The sequence below is a fragment of the Mya arenaria genome, chromosome 9, assembly GCF_026914265.1.
Source record: "Mya arenaria isolate MELC-2E11 chromosome 9, ASM2691426v1".
Lineage (NCBI taxonomy): Eukaryota > Metazoa > Mollusca > Bivalvia > Myida > Myidae > Mya > Mya arenaria.
Window position 1 is genome coordinate 62,541,071 of NC_069130.1, and position 23,387 is coordinate 62,564,457.

The window sequence follows — 23,387 nt, forward strand, 5'->3', positions numbered from 1 at the left end:
TGACCGAGTAACAGAATGGGTCGCACTTGGCTGACGGAGTAACAGAATGGGTCGCACGAGGCTGAACGAGTAACAAAATGGGTCGCACGTGGCTGACCGAGTAACAGAATGGGTCGCACTTGGCTGACCGAGTAACAGAATGGGTCGCACATGGCTGACCGAGGAACAAAATGGGTCGCACTTGGCTGACCGAGTAACAGAATGGGTCGCACGAGGTTGACCGAGTAACAGAATGGGTCGCACGAGTCTGCTCGAGTAACAGAATGGGTCGCACTTGGCTGACCGAGTAACATAATTGGTCGCACGAGGCTGACCGAGTAACAAAATAGGTCGCACGTGGCTGGCCGAGTAACAAAATGGGTCGTGCTTGGCTGACTGAGTAACAGAATGGGTCGCACTTGGCTGACCGAGTAACAGAATGGGTCGCACATGGCTGACCGAGGAACAAAATGGGTCGCACTTGGCTGACCGAGTAACAGAATGGGTCGCACGAGGTTGACCGAGTAACAGAATGGGTCGCACGAGGCTGACCGAGTAACAGAATGGGTCGCACTTGGCTGACCGAGTAACATAATTGGTCGCACGAGGCTGACCGAGTAACAAAATAGGTCGCACGTGGCTGACCGAGTAACAAAATGGGTCGTGCTTGGCTGACTGAGTAACAGAATGGGTCGCACGAGGCTGACCGAGTAACAGAATGGGTCGCACGTGGCTGACCGAGTAACAGAATGGGTCGCACTTGGCTGACCGAGTTACAGAATGGGTCGCACGTGGAAGACCGAGTAACAAAATGGGTCGCACGTGGAAGACCGAGTAACAGAATGGGTCGCACGTGGAAGACCGAGTAACAAAATGGGTCGCACGTGGAAGACCGAGTAACAGAATGGGTCGCACGTGGAAGACCGAGTAACAGAATGGGTCGCACGTGGAAGACCGACGATGGTCTAGTGGCATAGGTGTCAACTCTTACCCAGGAGATTGTTGGTTCAAGCCCAGCACGAGCATATTAATTCTGAGTCATGAATATAGTTTCACAAAAGGATATTAATACTGTGAAAATGTAATTAGTCAATAAATGAATTCGAGCAAAACAGTGCATATTTTTTCAATTGATTGTTTCAAAGATTAAAGCATTGCTTTTTGAGGCAAAGTGATATGAATGCAACTTCAATTTTTATATATGCTAAGATAGGTGTGGCATCATCAATATTTATGTTATTAACAAATTGGAAATTGTAAGCATATTCTCCTTATAACCTCTACTCACTATTGTTCATAGAACCTTGATCCATACACCAAGTTCCACTGACAAAGCTTATTTTTTTCAGTTATTAAAAGGTCAAGTTTTATGTTATTTTTTTACTATTTTCGTATAACAAAGGTATTATTTTGGCGCCTGTTGCGGCAGTGGCATCCTCGGCATAAGCAGAACATTTTGAAGACAATAACTGGCGAACTTATTGTCCAAATACAATGAAACTTGGTGACAGTGTATGTGGGCATTTTGCTAAAATCAAGTTAGATCCTTAGATAAATCGCATAAGTATTCAAGAATTATGCCCCTTTTACGTTAATAGTGGAATGACTTTGAAATTGAACAGCCGACACGGTTTTCAATAAACAAAAGGAATCATCTTTCAATATTTTATTTCATTAACAGAAATGTCGAAATTATAATCACATTAAATAATAGTATAATTGAATCATGTTTATATATTACAATGTCCAGTTACAAAATGTCACTGGAAAAGTCCAAAGCATTATATGGTGTGACTTTAACTTCTAATTAATTTTTTTATATGAAATGGTTACAACATATTATGTAAAATCTCAAAGATTAAGAAGAGCAGAGCATGTGAGCCCCATCTTACATTTTATGCTCTAACTGACTTATATCACATATAGCATAACAGAATATAACACGTTTTCAAAGGCCAAAATATGACATCATATTTGTTAAGATGTAAAACTGCAATCAGGGCCCTTACTGGCCGCTAGTCGATCACATTTGCTGGAATTGTTGATAACAATCAAATTTTAGACATTTAAACAATGTAGATTGTGATGCAATTCATTACTTTAAGATATAAATCAGTTTGGTTTTGTTGGCTTGTCCCATATTTAGCCATATTTTTCCTATGTATACACTTAAATAGCAGAATAAAGAAAAACGTAAAACATTAAAATTCATAACGAAACAAGCTGGTATTAGCACTTAAATGCTTGCAGTACATATTTAAAGTATCTGATACAGTATGGCAAGTTTATTTTTAGGACAAGAGGAAACATACATTGTTATCAATAAAATAATTTTTTTATAGCAATGCTCTGTAATTGAGGGGTCAGTATGCAAGCAGTTGCTAGCATTTTAAGAACGTACATGAATTCTGTTGAATCAATTCTTACCAATTCGAGTCACTTTTTGTTATTGTAAAAGAAAATATCAACAAGATTACTTCTGTATTTTTTTAGTAGAAATGTATAATAATGTAAATGCATTATTTATTTTAAAGCCCTTTCGGATGTAACTCCTCTTAACTTCAATGATCTTTTAAATCAATTTAAAATTCCAAACCCTTTACTTGCTATGATATGAAAGGTCTGTGATGGCATTAACATTTTCTACAAAGCTGGAGATGCACCAAATAAGCTACAACAGATGTATCACTTGCAGTGAATACTTTCGCTCTGAAAAATGACAAATCATTGTACATAAAGCAGTGAAAACAAAGCAACATTTCAGTCAAATAATCATTACTACATACAATCTCACTATTTTAAGGGGTTTGGCTGTTTTCAGTCTTCATTTATAATGATACTGATTCTTGTGCAGAGTAAATCATTCATAAAAAAACTTTCAGAAAAAGGTAAGTTACCTTGTCATAGCTAATTTATCAATGAACCCTTACAATACTTGCTTAGTTTAAGGACTTAAAGCTGCACTCACACAGATTGACAGTTTGACTTTTTTTTTTTAGTTTTTGTCTCAGAATCAGCTGATTTTTGTATCAATGCCTTCAATTCAGTCCTATAAGATAACTCACAATAGAACAGATCTCAAATCTTTGACAAACGACTGAAAATGTTATTTTTTGAAAGAAGAAAGTTGTTAGTAACGCTTTTAGCCATAAATTATCCTAATTTGAACATAGAAATGAAAAACTGCAATCTGACCTTTTGTCAGCAGCTTTGTATCACTGGTTTCCAGACATTTACGCAAAAAAATGGCTCATTCTAAGACAATAAATACGAAAAGTTATCAAAATGGTCAATCTGTGAGAGTACAGCTTTAACATGTATTATTGAATGTTCAAGAAATTCACAATATAAACTTACATACACCAAAACAATTCAATCTTTTAGCACATCAACTCTTCATTTGTTACAATATTTAACACGTCATGACAGTTCAATAGAAGAAAAACTCCCCGCTACCCTTAATTCACATGGTATTACATGGTATCATATTCCAATAATATAGTCAATATAACTCCTAGATCATGCTGTAGATGTTCACTTCTCTCGGTTCAAAGCTTCTATGAACTCTTCCAGCTTTTCTTGTATGTGTCTCACTTTTTCTGAAAAGAAAAAAACGTCACTTAGACAGACAGACCAGACAAGGTATTTATCACGTGATTCAGGCCTGCAGCCCTTCACACAATTATATTTACACCTCAACTTCAATTCCTTAAATGAACTGCAACATCTTTGTTCGGATCGCAATTTATTGCATTGCGATATACATGCAAACTATTGAACTTGTTATTGTTTGTATTGTGTCAGCAGATCCCGTAAATATAAATCAACATTTTAGAAAGTGTTAATTTATAATATTTTAAATGTATTGTTGCCATAAGTGTTTCAATTTTACGTTTTAAAGTGATTTCAAGTGGTTGATCTTTTCCCACGTTATTGTGACGTCATTTGAAAAAAATGTTTCCAGTTACAGTCTGGTCGTTCTATTTAGAGAATGGGTAAGAAAGGAATACTGAAAGGATTTCTTAAATGAAATAAAGTATTTTCTTAACAATTCCTGAATGAAATAATGAGCTATTGGTGTAAATATAAGGAATGAATTGCGGGGTTGATGTCATTATCGTGCATATGAACGCAATTGGGCTGGTCAAAATACGCTTGGAGTCCTCCACACACTTTGACGAGCACAATTGCATTTATACCCCGATAATTAAATCAACCTTGCAATTCATTCCTTAAAACACTCAATCCAACAGAAATAACCACAGTACAATAGTTTAAAATGAACAAAGAACACATACATATTAAGATTTAATTTATAAACAAGAAGGGAAAAAAGGTATGCAGCTTCTACTTTGTTTTAAGCACATAATTTGAAATTTTTATTCTTCAAGGTTTCATTTAATACTATGAAATCCTTTGTTCTAGGCTATCTTTTGTTCTAGGCTATCCTTTGTTCTAGGCTATCCTTTGTTCTAGGCTATCCTTTGTTCTAGGCTATCCTGTGTTCTAGACTATCCTTTGTTCTAGGCTATCCTTTGTTCTAGGCTATCCTGTGTTCTAGGCTATCCTGTGTTCTAGGCTATCCTGTGTTCTAGGCTATCCTTTGTTCTAGGCTATCCTTTGTTCTAGGCTATCATCTTCATAAATTTCAAACTTAAATATGAACTCTCTATTAACCAATCATCTCATTTAAATGATCAAACTAACCAACAGATAACTTGTAGACACCTTAACCAAGTTTAATACAATTGTCTGCTAATTTTTATCAAACTGTATATTTTTTCTTTAAAACATAAAATATATCATTATACAGGACTGTATTATTTGCTGATTAAAAACATCATATAACTAAATTGGTGCTATGAATGTACAAACAATTAATTCTTTTTTATTTATTTTCTATCTCGCAATATGATCGACCAATTTTAAAATATGAAAGATAAAGAAGCTGCTGAAATATACATAAATGTTATGACCATACCAATACTGTGTAAGAAATTATACATCTGACTCAATGATTGATTATGGTTGTCCATATCAATTTGATTATGAATTTCGTCTGATTAACCAGCATGTAATGTGTAAGAACATACTGAGTTCCTCTGCGAGCTCCACTGGCCGCCCGGTGAGCAGCTTCTTCAGTCTTTCTGTGTCTTCACCATACTCCTCTAATACGTCTTTAATAATCCGCTCTAGTCTCCGAGCTGTAGAGTAATTATGCAACATTGGGTAATACATGGAATTAAACAAGAACAAAAGGGCCATGATGGCCCTAAAACGCTCACCTAAGCAAAGGGCCACAACTCTGTGATAAAGCATTAATAAAAATGCTGCAATTTAAACATATCTTTACTGATGACGATGACTTGTTTTTATTTGTAAAGGGTCATGCAATTTAGCTACCTGTAAAGTTTCAGAGATGTTTTTTAAAGCAAAACAGTAAGTTTGCCAGATTGTTGTTGTTGTTGTTGATCAATAGCGACCCCTTGTTGTATTTTTGTATAAGGTTACCCAAGGAAGCTTCCTGTAAAGTTTCATTGAATTTGGACAGGTAGTTTCAGAAGAGATGCTTTTTAAAGCAAAACAGAAAGTTGGCCATTTTGTTGTTGTTGTTAATAAATCGTGACCCCTTGTTGAATTTTTGTAGAGGGACACCCAAGGAAGCTTCCTGTGAAGTTTCATTGAATTTGGCCAAGCAGTTTCAGAGGAGATGTTTTTTTAAGCATTGTTGACGGAAGGTCGGACTGACTGACTGTCGTACGACGGACAAAGACTGATCACAATAGCTCACTTCATGCTCTGGTGAGCTAAGAACAGGGCCAAGCAGAGCGAATCTTATACTCTTCTGTTGGAAATCAGCTGAAAAAAGGGTACCGGTATATTTATCTCAACAATTATAAAAGCCAGAGTTATGTGCTATGCATATATAATTAAACAGTATGTATTCTTTCTGGTTAAATCTGTAGCAAGCTTTAATTGAATATCTTGAACTGTTTTCCAGTTATGGGTAAGGTTAAAGTTAATGCACTATGATGCAGACAACAACGACACCAATGCTATGTAACCAACTCCACTTCTTTTTTTAAAAAAAACAGACAAGCTAAAACACCAAAAACATCAGAGTGCCAAATAGTAGAAAGCATGGAATGAAACAAGAAATCCACATCAACGTTGCCAGCCCGCTTCACAATAATCATGCAAGCCATCCTTTAAAACATACTCAAGGCCTAATAAGCATAACACATTACAAGAAGGCCATACATGGATTATTAGAAATGATGGGCATATAACTCTATATAAACTATTTATGCTTTTTGAACATACATATAAGCATTACAGCATCATAAATATAATATATGTGTATGGTCAATTATATTATGGGTACCACTATGTAAATATCTGAATATATAACAAAAAGCTGTGTAAACATTCATGTTTGTTCACAATGAGCAACTCTGACACTGCTTGGTTTATTTGAATTTATCAACTAAATTTGGTAGCAGATCATGAAAACTACAACCTACCCTCATTATTGACAACTTGTTGGCGTAGTGCGTTACTGGTGACCTGTAGCATTCTCTGTAGACGGAAAAACAGCACCACCTCATGGCAGTCCAACTGTAATGTACAAATACTTCTATAAATACTATCTATGCTATGGTTTATTCTGTTTCAATCTACATTTGTGACAGTCTCAATAATTTAAGAAGTATATTTTGTGTTTTCAGCAAGTTTTTGAGCTGGGTTTGTCATAATCTACACTTAAGCATGTTTCAACCATAAACACGAATAGTGGCGTCCAATAGGAGACATTAGATATCAACATCAATCCATATACGACAAGAACCCATGACCTCAAACCTAAGCCTCGTTTCTGGCTTACACACATGCTATCGAGTCAGTTTTTCAATCTGGACCCGAAACACATGATTGATACTTACATTCTGTTTTCCCAATGGACACAATTTCAATTGAATGGTTTAACTTTCTAATCTTGGTCATATATATAGTTTATACTGGTTTATTGATGTTTGTTTATGCATTTATATTGCATTTTACCAGTATAATTGTATCTCTTTAGATCCTATAAGACATTATTTTGCGCAAAAATGTATGCTATATTGACGTTATCAACGTTGACGTCATTTGATGTTGACGTCATTTCCTGTTCATTATATACATACAACCTGATGAAGGCCGAATGGCCGAAACGTTGTTTCATAAATAAATAATTTGTGTTGAAGTTGGACTTCTTTAATTATCACCATAATCATTATTGAAACATACTGACCCCAGAGTTTGGAATGGCATTCTGGTAATGGTAGAATCCCTTCCTACAGTCTGTACACTGCTGTAGGGCCTTCTTGATGAAGCGCTCCCGAAATACATGGTACCATGTCTCCTTAATCTGCAAATACAAGATCAAAGATAACAGGAACAATAACACCTCAACCAGATGCCAAAACCCATGTGTTATATCTTTTATCAATGGCATAATTGTGGCCTTTGCTTGTGCTTATTGCCACATGCAATGTTCAAAGTTTTTCGTGAATAGGGTTAGTTTTAAACAATTGAATAGTAACGGCCACAGTTTTTGTATTATGCCAACAATAATGACACTAAGGCTAGGACTAAACCACCTTTTCAAAATATTGCATAATTTAGAAATTAGTTTAAGGTTTATCACTCAAAACATATGTTTGTTATGCATGTCTATGTTTTGATTTTACATAAGAGTATCACTTTGATAAAGGCAGGTTATGCTGTGTGTCTTTCTGACACAATCATTAAAAGAAAGGTGAAGTAATTTCTGTACATGACACAATCATTAAAAGAAAGGTGAAGTAATTTCTGTACAATATTCAGAGACCCTTAGATACTTGAAATGCCTTACAAACTCTGTGTCCACGTCAATGCCCTGGTTCTGGAGGGTATGTTTCACTGTGGTGACCTCATCCTGGGACAGGGAAGGCCGGTGATTCTACAGAAGAAATCAATCAAGATTTAATGCAAGAGAAACGCATACAAATGCCTGTCATTTCAGGCCATATGAGGACAATTCTGAATTCGGTAGTTTAAATAAGCACCAGCTCGCAAGCCCTGCACTGTAAAATGCTTTAAGGGCTTTGTCAGATTCTAGATTATATATAAATGCCAAACATAAGTGTAAAGATTCAAGTTATTCTTTCAAAATCAAACTATGAACTAAAAGCTATTATCTCGACAGTCCGATCTATATCACACTTAAATTTGATTCCTACTTCCCTAGTATTTACTTCGTTAGTTCAACAAAAGGATGTTGAATCTGAATCCACATGCATTTGTTTTTCTAGGATAATCATGTCACGAGTAAAACTTTACAACATTGGTTTGATAGTTGTAAATATCTATATCAGGGCGGTTGGGCTTAATGTTATCAAATGACTAGTAGATCTCACCATTGGTTTATCAGCTATAAATATTTATTATTTATATAACACGAGTGCGAAACAGTGGCTCCAGCTCTTTTAGGAGCTGTGTATAAAAAGGAGCCAATGACACTTCCGAGCTAGAGCAAAAGAACGGATATCATCGTAAAATGTAAGTATGACTCGTTATTTTATCTAATATCACAATTATGAGGGCTTATTTGAGAAATCGGATAATGCAGTGCCATATAAATATGTTTAATCTTCACACGTATTTGAGTTATTTTGTAAACATATAAAGGTAGTTTGGTATGAACTGGGTCACCTTTGATTTAGTGCAGTCTGAAACTTACATAGATTGACTGATAAATATCTTATCAGTAAACATCCAAACCACTCACTGTCTGTGGTTTAAGTAGTTTCTCCAGCTCGTATTTAGCTGCGATCCTGTTGCGATGTTCGGGGGTCCTATGCTTCCAGTTATACCACTGCTCCCATGCACCCGGGCCTGTCAAGTCATTCAGGGTGTCTTGGTCTGAAAGAGAAAATAATGATTCAGATTCGTCATTATTTTGAATAACAAGAGCTGTCTCAGAGACAGCGCGCTCGACTATTACGCCGCTTTTCAGTGTAAGGATTGAAAAATTTTGGCGAAACATGCATGGATCAGAAAAAGATTAGAATGATGCCTGCAAAGATTTGTGTAAAATTCTAAAACATGAAATACAGACTTGATGGAAATTGCATGCAATACATTAAAGGATATTATTATAGGTTGTATACAATAATATTCTAAGTCTAATAATAAAGGGCCATCATTTGCAAAATACAGTTATCTAACTTGGTTATTCAAGTAGGTTGGGTGGTTGAGTACAATTGTATAAAGTCTCAATGCAATACATCAAGTAGTTGCTGAGATATTAACCAGTGTGTGCTAACATGCAAAACCTTAACCAGAACTTCTAAGTCACATAATAAAGGGGCAAAAATTATATAATATGCAAGATAGAGTTATCTTACTTGATTAATTAAGAAGGTTGAATGGTTGGGAGTCTGTGTATAAAGTTTCAATGCAATACATGATGTATTCGCTGAGGTTATGACTTAAAAGTGGTTACATGCAAAACCTTAACCAGAACTTCTATGTCGAATAAAAAGGACCATTATTTGAATTTAATGCAAAGTTGAGTTAACTTACTTGGTTATTTAAGTAGATTGGATGGTTGAGTACCATTGTATAAAGTCTCAATGCAGTTAATCAAGTAGTTGCTGAGATATTAACCTATGTGTGCATATATGCAAAACTTTAACCAGAATTTCTATGTCAAATAATACAGGCCCTTAATTTGCATTGTATTCAAACAAGTGTTATCTAACTTCATTAATTAAGTAGGTTAGATAGTTGGGAATACATATCTAAAGTTTCAATGCAATACATGACGTATTTGCTGAGATATAACTTAAATGTGGTTACATGCAAAACCTTAACCAGAATTTATAAGTCGAATAATAAAGGGCAATTATTTTGCATTATATGCAAACTAGAGTTATCTAACTTGGTTAATTAAGTAGGTTGGTTGGTTAAGTACATTTTATAAAGTCACAGTGCAATAAGTCAAGTAGCTGCTGAGATATCAACCTATGTGTGCTTACACGCAAAACCTTGACCAGAATTTCTATGTCGAATGATAAAGGGCAATTATTTGAATTAAATGCAAACAAGAGTTATCTAACTTGGTTAATTAAGTAGGTTGGATGGTTGAGTACCATTGTATAAAGTCTCAATGCAATACATCAAGTAGTTGCTAAGATATTAACCTATGTGTGCATACATGCAAAACCTTAACCAGAAAGTCAAATAATAACCGCTCATTTTATGCATTATATTCAAATAATTTTTATCTAACTTCATTAATTTAGTAGGTTAGATAGTTGGGAATACAGATCCAAAGTTAAAATGCAATAAATAATGTATTTACTGAGATAATGACTTAAAGGACTGCTTAAATGCAAAACCTTAACCAAGGTGTGACACCGAAGCTAGGGTGAGTAGAATAGCTCTCCTTATTCTTCGAATAGTCGAGCTAAAAAACAGTTTCAAAGTAGCAACTACGCCAAATTCATATCAATAAAGAACCACAGAGCAGATTTAACTGATTAAAACGGCTATTTTAATTTTCAATCTGCAGTTATAAATCATTTATTATTAACTACATGTCTATTATATTGCATCACTTTGGTGTTATTCCTTGAATTCACCTATAGGGAGGTTCAGATTCCTAATCTATAGTATAGGTTAAAATACTTCAAAGTGTAAAAACATGGCAGTTCTTAAGCAACAAGAAAGTGAAATTATATAAAGAGTTATTTTTCACTGTATTCTTATATTGTGTTGGGTTGATTATTTAAAACTTAACATAAACTATGCTTTTCACAATCTCTACTTCATTGACTTTTATATAATTGGTAAAAAAGGTCTGTATATATTTCTAGAGAAGCGCTACTGAAGTGAACCCAAAAGTAATACCTTTATAAATTATAGTTTACAAGATAGCAACACCGGCCATATATCCCTTACTTGAACAAATTCTCCCTTAGATGTGACATGAAGTGAACTTGAAGTTAATGGAAGTATTAAAGTGTATTTGTTTTCAGTTTGACCAGTGGATTATCTCCAGGCACTCTAGTTGATCCCACAAGACAAGACCACCCTTGCACACAACATTGTGCTAACAAGATTGTAACAACATGACAATGGCAAGAAACTCACTTAGTTTAAGTTGTTCTTTAAGCGTCTCCTCCATAAAGACGATGGCCCCGTCCCATTGGTGTTTGTCATGGACAGAGCGGTCCTCGAGAATGTTCCGCTGAATCACACGCTAAAATGAGATCATACACAAGGTCAAGAACGATCTGGTGTATCACAAGCTGAAGGTCACTTCTTAAACTATATATGCAGTGAGCACAAAGTTAATGTAAATTCTGAGCAATATTTTCACACAGCAATACCTCTGACAACACCAAAAAGGCTTTGATAAGCCAGATTATTTCTTAAACTTCTATTTTTTAAAAGATAGATAGGTGAAATATACTAAACTTGGATAAGTAAGGAGCAGCTATGAGGGATACATATAAAGGGAGTTTCAGCCTTACCAAGCTTTCCTCTGCTTTGTGGTCCCAATGATGAGTGGACTTGCTGGACTCTATGACCGACAGTTTCAACATGTTGAACACATCATCTAGCTCGCTGCCACGCTTAGTGTCCTTCTCAACAAGACGGGAAAACTCATGGTGTAGAGCGTCCCAGCCAACCTGCAGGTTACATTGAACTACAAGGTTACACTCAAATTAAAAGTTACATTAAACTAGTGAAGATTTTCTGACCATTTAACACATCATCAACCTAACTACCCGTTTTTATACTGATATTTGTTTTCTAAATCAAAAGTTTTTCTATTATTTTCTGTAGTTCTAAAATCATTCAACAATGTTTTGTTTAAAAAGACCATCATACAGTAATAAGATACTCTTTTAGTCCAACATTTTGTACATTCATAAGAAGCCTGTCTTAAGTAGGAGAGCTATTTTCTCATCTCTATATTGCCTTAATCTTGCACTGTAACAAACCTCAACACTTTTCTTGGGCAAGGCATGGCTGGCCCACTCTGTAAGTTTGATGTCCACCATAGTGTTAAACTCCCTGGAAACAGTTGAGGAATTATATTGTTAGTCTGGTTCAAAGGAGAGGGAACACAATTAATTTTTTTTTTTAATTCTTACATAAGTTACAGAATACATAGTGCGTGTTCAGTGAGGAAAAACACAGACAATTGTTTCAATTACAGCTTAAAGGAAAATAAGATTTTAAAATTCACTCTGCAAGCTTAAATCAAATTTCGTAAATCTTACCCAATACTGCCTGCCTGTGCAGCAGGAACATAGATGTTTTCAAAAACATACGTGGCTGCCTTCTCCCATAGCTTCTTGTAAAACAGGCTCTCCCTAGAATAAGAACATACTGCTATACCCTATATGATTTTATGTTGAAAGGATTTTATTATGATTTTTGATATGGTTGTCTTATCCAGAGATTAGCAGAAAACCCAAAATAATGTCCATGTAAACTAGATAAACATGTGTACCGCTGCAGTGATACTATGTCTACAGACATTCCTAGGTTTAAATTAGAAAACTGCAATGGTTTGTATTTAAATAGGTCAATCAAATATCGTATTAACCCACTTAACTCCCAGAATTAAGTCTAGGCTGGTCCAAACATACCCAACGATCGGAAAATAAAAATCAATACTCCTAAGCAGATGAACAAATTTGGTTGATAATTGACTGTTTAGCTTGAACATTATCACAGACTTGGAGAATTTAAAGCGCTGTATTTGCTTTAAAAAACTACCCCGTCTTATAAACAAGTCGAGACAAAAACACTGGATTTCATGGGCAAAGTTTGGGGGTCATCTTATAAGCGGATCGCCTTATAGTCGGGGAAATACGGTAAATATGTAAAGAACCGCAGAGGATTATTCATTTATAGCTAGTGATTTCATTTCATCTATTTTAATTTCACCCTCAAGATAATGTGCAAACTAAATCCGGCTAGACAACAGACTGTCTGAAACAACTTTAAAGATGACTGTGGAATTTTGCAGAGTAAATGTTTATTACTTCTAGTATGCATGACTAGACTGCAATGCACGACAGTGTTATATGACATCATACTGTATGCTATGCAACAACATTTTCATATGTGATGTTAGAAGTCCCTTACATTTTGCGTAGAATTGATAAATATTTCATATTTGAGTATAACACTGGCCTTCTTCATTGCATATGCACATGAACCTCAAACCATGCTCTATTTAAGAAATATTACACACCACTGAGGGTCAAATGACATTATAAGGACCGGCCAGTCAGCTCCTGTAGGTGTATATGGACTGAGGCATTAGCAGATGCCATATGGCCCGAAGTGCTGTGCCATATTTCTCATATTATATCAAATATTTTTTATTCCCGTTCAATTTATTAATAGCTTTTGAACCTGGTCTTGTTTACTTGCCAAATATTTTTGTCGGTTTGAAAATTGCAATGTCCCACTTAGCAATTGTATGATGTCAGCAGTCCATATTTTTCTTTGGACAGGTCTGGACCAGCCAAAATTACTATATGGATCAATGAGATCATAAAACTGAATTTTTGTTAAAATACAATGTCATACAGACTGATCAACTTCATAAATACAAAGAAGGGACACATTTATGTTAGGTATAATATTCACTGTAATAGCACTCAGAAGCAAAATATTTCCTAGCCATACCAGTCTTTAGAAGAGACAGCCCCCAGACTAACAACTTCATCCAGTATCTCCCCCTTAGCTTTTTCGAACAGCTCCTCCTGAAATATGATATACAGTTTACCAGTAACTCAACTATCATGGTTTAATAAAATTTAGATGACCTGGCCCCAATGTCATGAAAATACTTAAGTCAAATCTCAGTCTCAGTCTCAACTCAATTGAGAACATAGCGTCCAAAGTTGTTAAAATCATGAATGTTTTTGCACCTTTTAAAAGCACATTCTATAATAGAAAATGTTGATTAATGCCTCAATGGTCAATATTCCAAAGGAAAAATATCCTACAGCCAAAAATGTATTGAGAACAATTCATTGTGATTTGACAATTACTCAAGTATATTTTTTGCTCTAGAATTAGTTTTCTATGAAATATTGACAAAATATTTATCAACACATTCTATGAGAAAAATACGTTTACATCAAGTATAAAAACATGCAGGATTTTGTATCAGACTATGCATTTATGTGGTAAATTGAGCTGAGATTGAGATTTGACTTGAGTACATTTGTGAACTTGGGGCCTGAACAATTGAAGGGTAAGATGCTTAAGCTCATTTCATGTCAATACTTGTGTTGGTGACACATGAGCCCACTAACATACCCTATGTCAATACTTGTGTTGGTGACACGTGAGCCCACTAACATACCCTATGTCAATACTTGCGTTGGTGACCCATGAGCCCACTAACATACCCTATGTCAATACTTGCGTTGGTGACCCATGAGCCCACTAACATACCCTATGTCAATACTTGCGTTGGTGACCCATGAGCCCACTAACATACCCTATGTCAATACTTGCGTTGGTGACACACGAGCCCACTAACATACCCTATGTCAATACTTGTGTTGGTGACACACGAGCCCACTAACATACCCTATGTCAATACTTGTGTTGGTGACACACGAGCCCAATAACATACCCTATGTCAATACTTGTGTTGGTGACACACAAGCCAACTAACATACCCTATGTCAATACTTGTGTTGGTGACACACGAGCCCACTAACATACCCTATGTCAATACTTGTGTTGGTGACACACGAGCCCACTAACATACCCTATGTCAATACTTGTGTTGGGGACACACGAATACTTGTGTTGGTGACACACGAGCCCACTAACATACCCTATGTCAATACTTGTGTTGGTGACACACGAGCCCACTAACATACCCTATGTCAATACTTGTGTTGGTGACACACGAGCCCACTAACATACCCTATGTCAATACTTGTGTTGGTGACACACGAGCCCACTAACATACCCTATGTCAATACTTGTGTTGGTGACACACGAGCCCACTAACATACCCTATGTCAATACTTGTGTTGGTGACACCTGAGCCCACTAACATACCCTATGTCAATACTTGTGTTGGTGACACGTGAGCCCACTAACATACCCTATGTCAATACTTGTGTTGGTGACACGTGAGCCCACTAACATACCCTATGTCAATACTTGTGTTGGTGACACGTGAGCCCACTAACATACCCTATGTCAATACTTGTGTTGGTGACACGTGAGCCCACTAACATACCCTATGTCAATACTTGTGTTGGTGACACGTGAGCCCACTAACATACCCTATGTCAATACTTGTGTTGGTGACACGTGAGCCCACTAACATACCCTATGTCAATACTTGTGTTGGTGACACATGAGCCCACTAACATACCCTATGTCAATACTTGTGTTGGTGACACATGAGCCCACTAACATACCCTATGTCAATACTTGTGTTGGTGACCCATGAGCCCACTTACATACCCTATGTCAATACTTGTGTTGGTGACACATGAGCCCACTAACATACCCTATGTCAATACTTGTGTTGGTGACACATGAGCCCACTTACATACCCTATGTCAATACTTTTGTTGGTGACACATGAGCCCACTAACATACCCTATGTCAATACTTTTGTTGGTGACACATGAGCCCAATAACATACCCTATGTCAATACTTTTGTTGGTGACACATGAGCCCAATAACATACCCTATGTCAATACTTGTGTTGGTGACACATGAGCCCACTAACATACCCTATGTCAATACTTGTGTTGGTGACACATGAGCCCACTAACATACCCTATGTCAATACTTGCGTTGGTGACACATGAGCCCACTAACATACCCTATGTCAATACTTGTGTTGGTGACACATGAGCCCACTAACATACCCTATCAAGTTCTCGTAGTCGAGGGAAGTTGTTTTTCCACTCTGTTTCCAAGTTGTATCTGGTAGCTGAAATAAAATATAGAGAACTTGGTTAACAATTTAATATGAATTCATGCAAGCTTGATTCGTGATAGACATGAGCATTTTAATCTTACTAATGCATGTTTTCCAGGTAGAAACCAGACCAGAGTCCATTTTGAGATTTTGAACATTTAAAGTATATTATTATTATTATTAGACCAGATTTGTTGAGCGCCCTTTTCATAAAAAAAATACGTTCAAGGGCGCTTTACAATTAAACATGTGGCATATCGCAGATATGTGGAAATCACCAAAAGTGACATATTTTAACATATTAAACCAATTCAAGTGAAACTCATGTTGTAAAAAAAAACATACACACATAAAGTGTCTAAAAATGCTATATGCAATAAAATAAGCATAAAAAAGTAAAATAAGAATAAGAAATCAACAACATGAAACCAAATATATATATATATATATATATATATATATATGTATATATATATATATATATATATATATATATATATATATATATATATATATATATATATATACATATACATATACATATACATATATAGTTACTGTAGTTCTGTATCTTAAAAATAAGTAGGGATAAAAACAGTCACAGTTGTTATCTATACGTTGTAGGAAGTTTTGAAAAGTTGTGTTTTGAGAGCTCTTTTGAATGAATTAAGTGATGATTCTTTTCTGAGAGTGTCCGGGAGAGAATTCCATAGTTTTGCGGCAGCAACTTTGAAACTCCTATCACCGTAAGAGACCAGTCGACATTTTTGTGGCACAAGGGTGGTTGCTGCACTTGCTGATCTCAGGTTTCTAGTTGGCACGTAAACCTCTACTAAGTCGCTCATGTAAACCGGTGACAGACCATGCAAGGTCTTGAAAGTTTGAATGATAATTTTATATTTAACTCTATCTTGTACTTGAAGCCAGTGAAGGTCTTTAAGGATTGGTGTTATGTGTTCAAAACGGCTTGTTTTCGTAATGATACGTGCAGCTGTGTTTTGAACAATTTGCAGTTTGTTCGTTGTTGATTTCGGCACGCCATACAAGAGAGCATTGCAATAATCTAACCGTGATGTCACAAGCGAGTTTATGAGAGTCTTGGTGGCATCAGCGGTCAAATATGGCCGAATGTGACCAATCTGTCGTATCTGACCATAGCATGTTCGAGTCACCGAATTAACATGCTGGTCCATGTGCATGTTCGAATCAAGCGTAACACCAAGGTTTCGAACAGTTTTTGATGGTTTTATGCTCGTATCGCCAATTTCCAGTTCTAGATTTTCAACAAGTTTGGAGTGTTTTTGACTTGAAAAAAGAATTAATTCAGTTTTGTCTGCATTCAATTTTAACATGTTTGAATTCATCCATGATATGATTTCTTTTAGGCATTGTTCAACTCGCGTGATTGTGACTATCTTTGATGCTTGGTCAGTTGGTTTAAATGAAAGATAAAGTTGGGAGTCATCTGCATAAAAATGGTGGTTTAGACGATGGTTTTTACAGATAGACCCGACCGGCTTAGTGTACATCGTGTAGAATTTTGGGCCCAGTACCGATCCTTGAGGAACACTGATTTCATAAGGACCGGTTCAGAGAGTTTGCCGTCGATGCATACCGTTTGGTAGCGGTCTGTTAGGTATGATGCGACCCATTGACGAGGTTTATCTGCAAATCCAAAGTCAGATTCGAGTCTTTGAAGAAGCGTGTTATGGTCAATGGTGTCAAATGCAGCCGACAGGTCCAGCATCACGAGTACTGTAACATCACCTGTGTCTAATGATTCAAGAATGTCGTTTTGAACTTTTACCAATGCCGTTTCAGTTGAATGAAATTTCCTGTATGCTGACTGGTTTGTTTCATGTAATTGATTGTTTGTCAAATGTTCCTCAATTCTTCTGTTTACCACTTTTTCGAGGATTTTTGAGAGATATGGCAAATTTGATACTGGTCTGTAATTCTTGAGTATGTTTTTGTCAAGACTAGACTTTTTTAACAATGGCCTTATTCGTGATGCTTTAAATGATTTAGGCACGATTGAACTTTGAAGCGAGCTGTTAACAATTTTCAGCAAAATTGGTAGAAGTTCGTTTATACACGATTTCAAGAGCCATGTAGGAAGAGGGTCTAGTTCACAAGACTTGTTAGCTGACTGTTGAACAAGCTTTTTCACCTCCTCCTCTGTTGCTGGAATGAAATTATCCATTCGCGCAATATCACGTACTTCTGTGCGTCGATCTTCTGGTACTGATTCACTCTGATGCTGAGATGAAATGTTCGTTCTGATTGTTTCTATTTTATCTATAAAGAAATCGCTGAACTCCTGTGCTAAAACTTCTGGTTTCTTACCTGGTGGAAGTGCAACTTCGCTTGGGCCATTCAATAAATGTTTCGTTAATTTGAACAAACTTTTTTGGTCCCGTTCACTTGATTTTACTTTCTCTGAGTAATAATCAATTCTTGCCTTTTTCAACATTTTGTTAACGATTGCGCATTGGTTCCTGTACATTAAATGGTCAACGTTGAGTCTTGAAATCTGCCATTTACGTTCTAGCTTACGCTTCACATGTTTGGCACCGTGAAGCTCCTCCGTGTACCAGGGACAAGATGGTCTCAATGTGATGGTTTTTAAACACAATGGCGCGTGATTGTCTATTAAAGCTGAAAGTTCACTATTGTATGATGAGACAAGAGTGTCTGCATCTGACGTGCTCTGAGAAAATTTCAAAAGATCGGATGATAGAATATCAGCTTTGAATGAATCAACGTCAATCGACCGAAGTTTCCTGTATGTTACAGTTTTCTTAACCGGAGGGGGCTTCGCTGCAAGCGCATTCAACATTACTGCGAAATGATCCTTAGCTATTTTGCCAGAGCTATCTGATAATCCAGGATCGGTCACTACAACTGCAGATATTATGTTTTCCATGTCTCTGGTGATGACCACGTCTAAGGTATGACCTTGGACGTGGGTTGGCCCTTTCACATGTTGATACATGCCACAGGATTGAAGCACACTGTTAAATTTGATGGTGTCGCGATCAGAAAGATTGTCCAAATGAAAATTCAGATCGCCGGTGATAATGACATTGTTGTCAATTGTGGCAAATTTTGATAAGAAATCTGGCCATTCGGTATCCAGAAAATCTCGTGCATTCAAGCCATTCTTCTTTGATGGAGGAGGTCTGTACATAACGGCCATGAGCAATGTATAGTTGTTGATACTTACATTACACTCAATATGTTCAAATGTTGAAAATATATTATCACTGGTTGAAGAGACTATTTTAACACCAATCACCGATTTATAGATCAGGGCCACCCCACCACCTCGACCACTACCTGGGCGTGGCACATGCTTGATTTTATACCCATCCGGTAATAATTCACTTAGACATGCTTTATCGATTGAGGTGCCTAACCATGTCTCAGTCACAGCAATGATATCTAGATCATTCGAGAGGATCAAGTCACTAAAAGATATCGTTTTGTTTTTCAAGGATCTTGGGTTTATGCAACAAATTTTAATGTTTTTCTGGCCTTTAACTATTGTTTGAGATTCATATTCAATGTGGGATAAATTCATTTTTCTCTTAGAGTCCAGCATTTCTTTGTTGAATTTTTGTTTAGGCTTTGATCTACATGTTGATATTACAGTTGGAATAGCTTCAGGTAATGCTCTTAAATTTTCCAAATTGATCCCTTGATCGTCATCCCAATTTCGTGTAAGCTGATAATGACCGCCTCTGGCAGATCTGTATGTCAAAATATCATAATCCTTTAATATTTTCAATGTTTCTTTGTCCGGTCGTAAAAACCTTCTGGGTATGTTTTCCATCTTCAATAATTGGTCTCTATTGTATTTTATAAAGCACATTATGTTTGTGAGATTGTGTTCACTAAAATAGCATAAACTATTTTACAGGTAAAAGCAGCCTATTTCATTGTACATCCAATTGTTTTATCGAATAAAACCCACTTTCGAATAAATGAATTTAAATTAAAATCACACAAATGTTGTCTGCATATATTCATCAAATACTATGCAAAAAATCCTGGTTCTAAAGTCATCCTTTTTTACACAATAACACAAATTATCAAGAGCACAAACTTTCTGCTGCCTACACTTGGCGCAACGGCAAACTAGTGTCAAGTACCCAAAATGGGGCTAAATCTGACAAGGCCACCTCACCATGTAAAAACAATGCACACCAAAATTTGGTTGTTCTTAAGAGATTTCAGTATTGACAGAGTCTGTCCATGTTAGATTGCTGCATGCCAAACGTCAATGCTTGCCCTATTTTCAGATGATAAAGGGGCATAAATCATACATAATTAAAGCCAGAGTTGAAGCCCTTGAAATTTAGTATCTAGCACCAAGTGTATCAAGTTTTTAGATATACTTTATACCATGTAAGATACAGCTGAGGTTAATGTTTGGCACTAAGATGACACCAACACTTCAAATATTTGAAAAACAGACATACTAAACAGACATGCTACAGTCTATATAATGCCAAATACATGTAGCCTGAAATTTAATGATTTTCCAGACTGCATACAGATACAGTGACACCTTTAGTGTATTAGTTATACCAACAGTATCCTACATGTCACTCACCCTTGAAGGCATCAGCCTGTTGTTCAATGTTTTCCTTCACCATTTTCCAGAACAGTTCCGACACGGCCATGCTCAGGTTCTGGGTACTCACCTGGGTGTGCTTTAGCGCCCCTGCCCTGTTATAGCATACATTTTCAAACTCAATCACTGCTGCTATCTGCATATTTACTTATTAAGCTTTCACACTAGGATGATGATAAGAAACCAAACACTTTTGGACTCTTAACCAGGATATAAAGATGGCTTTAATGTTAGGATATAAAGATGGCTTTAATGTTAGGATAAAAGATGGCTTTAATGTTAGGATATAAAGATGGCTTTAATGTTAGGATATAAAGATGGCTTTAATGTTGAGTTATAGACTTTTCTTTGACAAATTTACAATAAATTAAATGCAAATGTACAAATCTGTTAAGGGCTATTCCAGTAAAACATATGTCCCACCCCAGGAAGGCACTTTCAAAATGGACCATCCCCCTTCAGAAGTTTATTTGATGAGAAAAGAACCCCCTTTAGAATATTTTTTGAGCAAATTCGGACCCCCTTGAGAAGTTTATTTTTTTATACGTCTATATGCAAAGATTATTTGCAATTACTCTTTTGTAACTCTTTGATCAGGTGAGCTATATAGGACCTTATAGCTCACCCTAGTTTCTAAGCCAATCATCACCCAGAGATTTTCAAATCTTTGCTCGAATAGGTTTCATATAAGATCACATCTGCATCCAATAAGTTAATTATTATAACTAGGTCAACAGACATGGCGCGCGCCAAATGAACTTCGAGCAGTCAATGGGCACGCTGTATACGGCCTTGTTCGATGATTGGCTTAGAAACTAGGGTGAACTATAAGTCGGTTACAGCTCATGTAATGGAAAATAACAAAACTTATTACTGGGCTTCGCTTGTAATAAATTTTGTTATTTTCCATTAATAAATTTGGTTATTTTCCATTATATGGACTATAACCTACACACCACGGTTCTCTTGTTTCTTCATATGTTGGTTCTCTTGTTTCTTCATATGTTGCTATAAGTGCATATTAAGCCACATGAGGCTGAAACTTTCACCCATGTAATTATATACAACCTTAAAATAACTTGTGGTCGAAATGTTAAGGGGACGAAACATTCGGATTTATAACATTTACGCAATACGTACAAATTATGATTTCTAATAAAATTCTAGACAACTGTTGTCAATTTCAGGGGTCGACACTAACCATTTTTCCAAGGGATCCCGAAGGGACACCAACATTTGAAATCAGGTGTCCCTTCCTGAAATTAGGAGTCCCTTCCACTTTTTACATTTTTTCATTGTTGAGCCTGTTTTAATATTAAATTCAACATCCTTTTACTTTTCAATTTGTAATGCAAGTATAAACCACCATAATTATTATACATGTTTTCAGCAGCATGTAATGACAGGTTAGTAGCACTGAATGGCAGTGAGGTATATTTTGGTCTCTAAGTTGGTAGATTGGGTTCAAAAGCGGGAGAATGTCTAAGTCCCTTTTGTTTTCAGTCAAAAACAGAGATGGATACAATGTAAACAAAAACTTGATGTTGTTACTATTTTTAGATTTTTGGAAAATACGCATAAAATACATCATGGTTCAGGGTCTTGTCAAATGTCGGTGCTTTTCATTAAGAAACTGTAGGAATATTACATCTGCCTTGTGAAAACTCCAATCAATATTAAGTAGAGCTGTTGATAAATCAATCAGACTGCCCAACAGTCGAAGTGCATACTGGAAGAGCAGACGACCAAAAATTGTGTATACATGTTAATTTTCGCGCCAAAAAGTCATAAAATTTTATAAATTTATTGAATTAATGAATAAAACCCTGCAAATTTTATTTCTATTATTTTTTATCAAGGCATAAAATATATGTCTTTAAAATTAACAAAGAATATTGATAAGTTGAATGCCAATTAACAAAGAATGCTGAATGTAGGATGCAGTTCTTTTGTGTCGTAAATGTTACTGTAAATACTCAAAGGTCGCATCATATTATATAAAAGGTATCATCAGAGTTGGCATCTTTTTGGGCGGTTCTGACACATAAGCAAAACAATTCCACATAAGTATTTTACCGATAATAAATCTCTGTCAGCTCTGACCTTGTTTAAAATGTAAACAACAAAACGGAAGCGTTAACCTGCATGCGCCTGTGAAATGACCTGTTTATTTATAGATTCATGACGTAACTATAGTCAGCTATACTTTCGCTTTGATGAGTCCGATAATGATAATTAATAATATTGTTTTGACATGTGCTGTCAAGAAATTTAGGGAGCCCGAATTTAGGTAATAAATTAATTAAATGCTACTTATTTATTGATATTTAGCGTTTATCAGTCAGAAATTTAAAGTGTCCCGACGGAATACCGGACTTCGAAGTTCAGGTGTCCCTCCCGAAAAACTGGTGTCCTCGGGATCCCGGGACCCCGTTAGTGTCGAACACTGCAATTTGGTATACTTACCACGAAACGTATCCACACATGCGGCGCAACTATTGGTTTCTAGCCAATTTTGTAGGTTGGTCCTCGACCACGACTTTACAAATTCCATTCGGAACTCCTCGGCCATTTTTTCAAAAACAACCTCGGATGTATGCCGGTACATCTGTTGAAGTAGTCCGTATTTTTTTGAATAAAAGCATTAATTAAATGTAGTGTTTAAGAGTTGTATTCATTGCTCTCAGTTTAAATTGATTGCCAGTGAAGTGTATTATTGCAAACATAATTACGATTCCCAAGAGTTAAGT

General features: G+C 36.1%; 1 protein-coding gene across 2 annotated transcripts in view; it reads right to left on the reverse strand.

Annotated features, from left to right (window-relative positions):
* Positions 1 to 1,630: 1,630 nt before the first annotated feature.
* LOC128246830 (dynamin-like 120 kDa protein, mitochondrial) overlaps positions 1,631 to 23,387 on the reverse strand; it is a 35,387-nt gene continuing 13,630 nt past the window's right edge. For both annotated transcript variants that reach the window (XM_052965300.1, XM_052965299.1), the window contains 13 exons: positions 20,617 to 20,732; positions 15,946 to 16,010; positions 13,720 to 13,796; positions 12,297 to 12,389; positions 12,015 to 12,087; positions 11,541 to 11,699; positions 11,158 to 11,266; positions 8,789 to 8,922; positions 7,874 to 7,960; positions 7,271 to 7,387; positions 6,504 to 6,597; positions 5,073 to 5,183; positions 1,631 to 3,578 (listed from right to left, as the gene is read on the reverse strand). In XM_052965300.1, the coding sequence (XP_052821260.1) occupies positions 3,514 to 3,578; positions 5,073 to 5,183; positions 6,504 to 6,597; positions 7,271 to 7,387; positions 7,874 to 7,960; positions 8,789 to 8,922; positions 11,158 to 11,266; positions 11,541 to 11,699; positions 12,015 to 12,087; positions 12,297 to 12,389; positions 13,720 to 13,796; positions 15,946 to 16,010; positions 20,617 to 20,732 (1,300 nt within the window). In that variant the 3' untranslated portion in view covers positions 1,631 to 3,513. The remainder of the gene's footprint in view (positions 3,579 to 5,072; positions 5,184 to 6,503; positions 6,598 to 7,270; positions 7,388 to 7,873; positions 7,961 to 8,788; positions 8,923 to 11,157; positions 11,267 to 11,540; positions 11,700 to 12,014; positions 12,088 to 12,296; positions 12,390 to 13,719; positions 13,797 to 15,945; positions 16,011 to 20,616; positions 20,733 to 23,387) is intronic.